This window comes from Oreochromis aureus, linkage group 16 (assembly GCF_013358895.1).
Source record: "Oreochromis aureus strain Israel breed Guangdong linkage group 16, ZZ_aureus, whole genome shotgun sequence".
Lineage (NCBI taxonomy): Eukaryota > Metazoa > Chordata > Actinopteri > Cichliformes > Cichlidae > Oreochromis > Oreochromis aureus.
Genome location: NC_052957.1, coordinates 28,843,469 through 28,849,254, shown reverse-complemented (window position 1 = coordinate 28,849,254; position 5,786 = coordinate 28,843,469). Strand labels below are relative to the sequence as shown.

General features: G+C 40.6%; 1 protein-coding gene across 1 annotated transcript in view; it reads right to left on the bottom strand.

The window, feature by feature from the left end:
* Positions 1–910: 910 nt before the first annotated feature.
* Positions 911–5,786, bottom strand: part of LOC116310082 (olfactory receptor 2T27-like) — an 11,431-nt gene continuing 6,555 nt past the window's right edge. The window contains exons 2-5 of the mRNA XM_039599785.1: positions 3,672–4,074; positions 2,162–2,339; positions 1,146–1,230; positions 911–954 (exon numbers count right to left, since the gene is read on the bottom strand). Coding sequence (XP_039455719.1) covers positions 911–954; positions 1,146–1,230; positions 2,162–2,339; positions 3,672–4,074 — 710 coding nt within the window. The remainder of the gene's footprint in view (positions 955–1,145; positions 1,231–2,161; positions 2,340–3,671; positions 4,075–5,786) is intronic.

Here is a 5,786-nt window from a genome sequence, read left to right as displayed (position 1 = left end):
ACATGTGCAAATCATCTCATCCTCTAGCCCATTTACCAACCTCTAGCTTGTTTGCTCTCCCAACTGCTTAACTTGACCTGTCCTTCTGAGATACTCATTTTTAACTTTTTTGGGTGGTGCTGGTCATTCCCAGTCCCACCACGTGCAGAAATCTTAGCATCTTCAACTCTACCATCAAGAATCTTCACCTTCTGTATGTTTTTATCAGTGCCACCGTGCCCCATAAACTTACATCAAATCTGCACTCTCTTTTCACCTGTCTTGAGTAGTGCCCATTGCATCTTGAATGGTTGACAAGGCCCTGTATTTAACTCATCTATCCTTGTGATCTCTACTTGACATGTTCACATTTCAGTTGTCTTATTATTATATTACAACACATGGATTCTGACTTTTTTTACTGAGCTCCTTCTGTTTCCTCCTCTTCTTAACAGCCATGTCTGGACGAGTCATATACATAAAACACCTCCATCTCACCAGTGACATTTTCTTCTTCAGAATTATCCTTCCCTTATTATTTATTACTAGAGCTACAATCTAAAGCAATGAGGGAAAAACATCATAATAAATGTCATTTGCAGGCAGAAACATTGTATTGCTGCTGTAAAATCAGCATTTTGTCCCATTTACCAACTTATCTATCCTTGTTAACAAGAAAGTGTCTCAGAGGTGATCCCTAAAACGGTGGCAACATCAACCTTACCCAGTGAGCCAGCAGACCATTGTCTTGAGGTAAAGTTTGTCGCACTGTTGCACACACAGCACGCTCATTTGTTTCAAAAGTTGCCACAAGACAGCCTACCAACGTAATTTAATTAAATTAAATCCTGTGTGCTTTTAGAAACAGTGTCGCTTGTACACCTACTTACTGGTTTTGTCGCATCAGTCTGTGTCTCTGAGTTTTGTTTTCCTACAGCACTCCTGTGGTGTGGTGGCCTGTAACCAGCTCATCACCTGCAGGAGGTGCAAGCCAGATCCTTTTATTTAGCAAAAATGTGATTAATTGTTAAATATTATTGTTGAGGGGCACAGACAGGACTCCCACGCACACACACATTTAAAAAAAAATTATTAAAATTTAAAAAAAAGTGCCTCAACAAAGGGCACTTTGGGCACCCATCAGGAAAGGGGCGGGTGTCAGGCACCTTCCGTCCCCCTCTGCACGTGCCTGACGGGCAGCGAGGGGCCAGGGGCAGAGGCCGGCCAGGGCACTTTCACTCTTTCACCATTCTGAGGTTGGTGACATTGAGTCTAAACAGACAATGTTCAGCACCTCCATTGCTGAAGCTGCTGTACTGAGCTGCGACCACAAGGTGGTTGGTGCCTGTCGTGGTGGTAACCCCTGAACCAGATGGTAGGCACCAGAGGTGAAGGGAACCATGAGGCTGAAGAAGGAGTCCTCTTGGGCTTGGTTAGCCTGTGGGACTTCAGAGGCAGCTGATAGGTACTGACAGGCCAAGCGGAACGTGGCTTGGGCAGTGGCTGAAGCAAAACTCGGGTGCGAGAGAGTTCGAAGAGGCCATGGAAACAGACTTTCAGACTGCCTTGAAGAGATTCTGGCTAACCAACAGCAGCTCAGGAGGCGAAAACGGTGCTCTACCTGCACTTTATATAGTGGGGGCGGAGGTGCTGACTTCAACTGAGGATATTGTTGGGCGGTGAAAGGAATACTTCGAAGACCTCCTTAATCCCACTGAGAGTCAGTTCGTTAGGCAAACCTCAAATGCAGGAGAAACAATGTGGTTTTTGTCCCGGTCCCGCAACATTGGACAAGCTTACCCTCTCGAGGATACATAAGGGTGAATAGGAATGTGCCCAACCAGACTATATCTGTTTTTGGATTTGGAAAAGGCATTTTGGTGTACTGTTGGAGGTGCTTAGGGAGTATGGGGTATCTGGCCCAATGCTACAGGCCATTTGATCCTTATACACCTGTAGCAAGAGGTTGGTCCCCATAGATGGCAATAACTTGCATTCGTTTCTGGTGGGTGTTGCACTTCGCCAGGGCTGCCCTTTACCCTTTTTCTGTTCATAATTTTAATGGACAGTATTTCTAGGCATAGCCAAGTGGCTCCCACTTGGGTGGTCTCAGAATCTCAATTCTGCTTTTTGCAGATGATGTGGTTCTGTTTGCTTCATCAGGTGATGGCCTCCAGCTCACACTGGAATGGTTGGCAGCCGAGTGTGAAGTGGTGGGAATCAGCACTTCCAAATCTGAGGCCATGGCCTTAGCCAGAAAAGGTTGGAGTGCCCACTCCGTGCCAGGGACATGTTCCTGCTTTAAGTGGGGGAGTTTAGGAATCTTGGGAGGGGTGCAGAGTAGAGTCGCTGCTCCTTCACTTCGAAAGGAGCCAACTGAGGTGGTTCAGGCATCTGTCAAGGATGCCTCCTAGACGCCTGCTGGGTGAGGTGTTCCAGGCATGTCCCACTGGGAGGAGGCCCTGGGGCAGACATGCTGGAGAGATTATATTTCTTGGCTGTCCAGGGAACACCTTACTGTTCCCCCGGACAAGCTGGGGGGTGGCTGGGGACAGGGAGGTCTGGGCTTCTCTTCTTAGTCTGCTGCCCCCATCACTCTGCCCTGGATAAGTGGAAGAAAATGGATGGATGGATGGATGGACGGATGGATGGATGGTGGATTGCTTTTCCAGCCATTTTATTTGCTCAAATTCTATCTTTTTTTTAGGATGGGCTAATATATTGTAAAATAAATAGTAATCTCATGTTAAGCATTTTACATGTTTGTTACTGTATGATGTCTTGTGAATAAATAATTGGTGGTAAATAAATAATCTGCAAATTATTGGATTCTTTTTTATATCCCAACTTTTTTGGAATTGGGATTGTACTTTTTCAAATGTTTTATAGACATTCTAGATAGATGACAATAAATTGCACTGGCCCATGATTTGTGACAAGGGAGGAAGATGTAGTTATTATAAAGCTATTGCAGCTATTGCAGTTTTATAAAGTGTTACCACCCATTCCTTTAGTGGAAAATCTTTATTACACAGCATAGTATATAAGAATCACCAATGTAATGTAAAAAAAAAAAAATCCAAGATAAAATATGAAAGTCTGACAAAATTAATCTGATAGGTAAGAGGATAGGTAATCAAATAAACTATCTTGTAATTGGTGAACCTTTCATAAAAGAAGGCCATTTATATTTGTATTTAAATACTTCACCAAAAGCTGTTAATGTAAATTAACCATAGGTCTTAAACCCTATTCACATGAGCATTTTACTGAGCATAACAACAGACTTCAATGCACTTTAATAATAATATAATGTTCAATTTATTTACAAATACAGATGAACATGGCATGTTTTATTTTTTCCTGTACTTTTCTGAATAATAGTTTGAATGACTTCATTATGTTAAATGAAAAGCATTTTCAATGATGGCAGGAAAATTATTACAAAACAAATTGTTGCACCTTAGCATTCAGAGTTAATACATGAAATGATTTAATCATGATAGAAAAATCTTTTTAGCTGTTTAGAAATGTCCTTCATTTTGAGCCCATAAATGAATGGATTAAGCAACGGATGATAGAGCACTATTTGTAATGTCATTATTAATCGCGCAGTTTTGGGAAAATCTGATTCTACTCGAGCTATGCTTACATCGTAGATACTTAAATAGGAGAAGCTAAATAAAACTAACAAATGGGGTAAACACGTCTCCGCAGCTTTCTTCCTCACTTCTTTACAACTTTGATAAGTGAGGATAAAAATGTTTGAGTATGTAAAAACTATGAAGAACATAGGTAATATTACAAGATCTATTAAAGCAACTACTCCAAATACAGTAATTAATCTTGACTTTACACACTGAAGAGTGTAAACTGCATTATTACAAAATATTCCTTTTAAGTTAAAGTTGCACAATGTTGCTTCAGCACTCCCAGCTGTTAAGACTACAATATGACAAGCAGGTACAAGCCATGCTACAGCCAAGAAAATACTCACAGTGGTTTTACCCATGATAGTTTGATATTGTAGAGGTTTACAAATAGCCACATATCTGTCATAGGCCATGGCTGCCAAGAGAAAGAACTCTGAACTGCCTAAAGTGTAAAATGTAAAAAACTGAAAGAGACAGGCTGAATATGTTATGACTTGTTTTTCAGATAAAAGTCAATCAGCAGTTTTGGATAAACAGTTGTGCTGTAAAGAACACAGTTCAATAGCAAAGCTGCAATGAAAATGTACATAGGCTCATGAAGGTTTATATGAATCCAGATTATGTACACAATAGTAGAATTACTGCAGATTATTAAACTATATAATATAAAGAAAATGAAAAAATAAACATATCTGTACTTGTTAACTTCAACATACCCATCTAAAGTTAAATATGTAGCATTTAATACCTCATCCATTAATGCTTTGAAAAAAATTATAAAACCAGCAGTGTTAATGAAGAATAACAAATAACAAAACAAAACTGCACTAATATGCAACCTGTGTTGTCTTTCCTTCATTCATTTGCAGGTATTTGAACTTGAAATATATCTTGGAGTACATTCATCAGTCAAATGCGCACAGTGAATCATCTTACTCTGTGAAAGGTTTTATCAGGTTAGCTCGTCCTCCAGGGAGCTGAACTATAAAGGTAACGTGATTGTTCAGCCTCACAAGTGGCTGAATAATGAGGCTTTAGTTGATACTAGAAATTCCTCATTTATTTAGCTGCCATAACTTGTGTTTTATTTCAACACCAAAATTTTAGTACCCTAGAAAGATTCTATTGTGTATTGAATGAATCTGGTTGGATGAGGTCTTGCTGGGATCATGGCTAGAAGGAAGCTCTTAGACCTGAAATTGTTATATTGTGGCAAGTGAAACATTAAACAATGTTGTAATTGTTAGGGCACCTGGGTCGTTGACCCCAGTGTTTTGGGTTTTGGATTTTTGAACCTTGTTTATTATTGTGGTGATCTGTTTTTAGCCTTTATTTGGTATTGGTGAGTCTTTTTGTGCTTCTTAGTTTCATAATTTGTATTTCTAGTCTCAGGTGCTTGTTCATTTAGCCTGTTCCCTTTCACGTCCTGTTTGTCTTAGTCTTTCCTCTGTGTCCTGCCCTGAATCTCCTGTGTTATGTGTGCCTCCCTGTTTTGCCCTTTTCTTTTAGTTGCCAGTTTCCCAAGTGATGTCTGTGTGTGTGTGTATGTGTGTGTTGTCCATCGCTCTCTTGCCCTCTCTGTCCCTTGTTTCCTCGTCCTCTCTGTCTTTTTCCTCTGTTCTCTGGGTTTTGACAGTCTGTGTCTCAGTTTCTCGTGCATTCTGTTTTTACTTCTCTAGTCTTCTGTCTTGAATGCATAATGTTCAGTTTTTCTTCCCCCTGTCTCGTCTGTTAGATCTTTGTCAGCTGTGTTCGCCAGGTGATTCCTCTTTGCCTGATTCCCTCCTGCATAAATTGTCTGTGTCGCCCTCCGTCCAGTTTCATGATCTCCCTCATCCACTGGCTGTACTACTTTGCTACATCCAAAGTTTGTACTGTTTGCTGTACAAACCACTATTTTCCTCACTGCAGGTCTTAATGCTCAATTCAGATTTTTTTGATCAAATCCGATTTTGTTTGTCTGGTTGTTCACACTACAAATAAATGTGACAGCAAACGTGCTCTAGTGTGAATGGTTTACGACCCTCAAAGCGGCCCGTATGTGCAAAGGAAGACGTCACACACAACGCGCTCTGTTTACCGAAGTAAAAATGGCAGCTACAGAGCTAGCAGATGTTGTTGCAGCAGTCTATCAATTTCTGCACAGTTGTAACC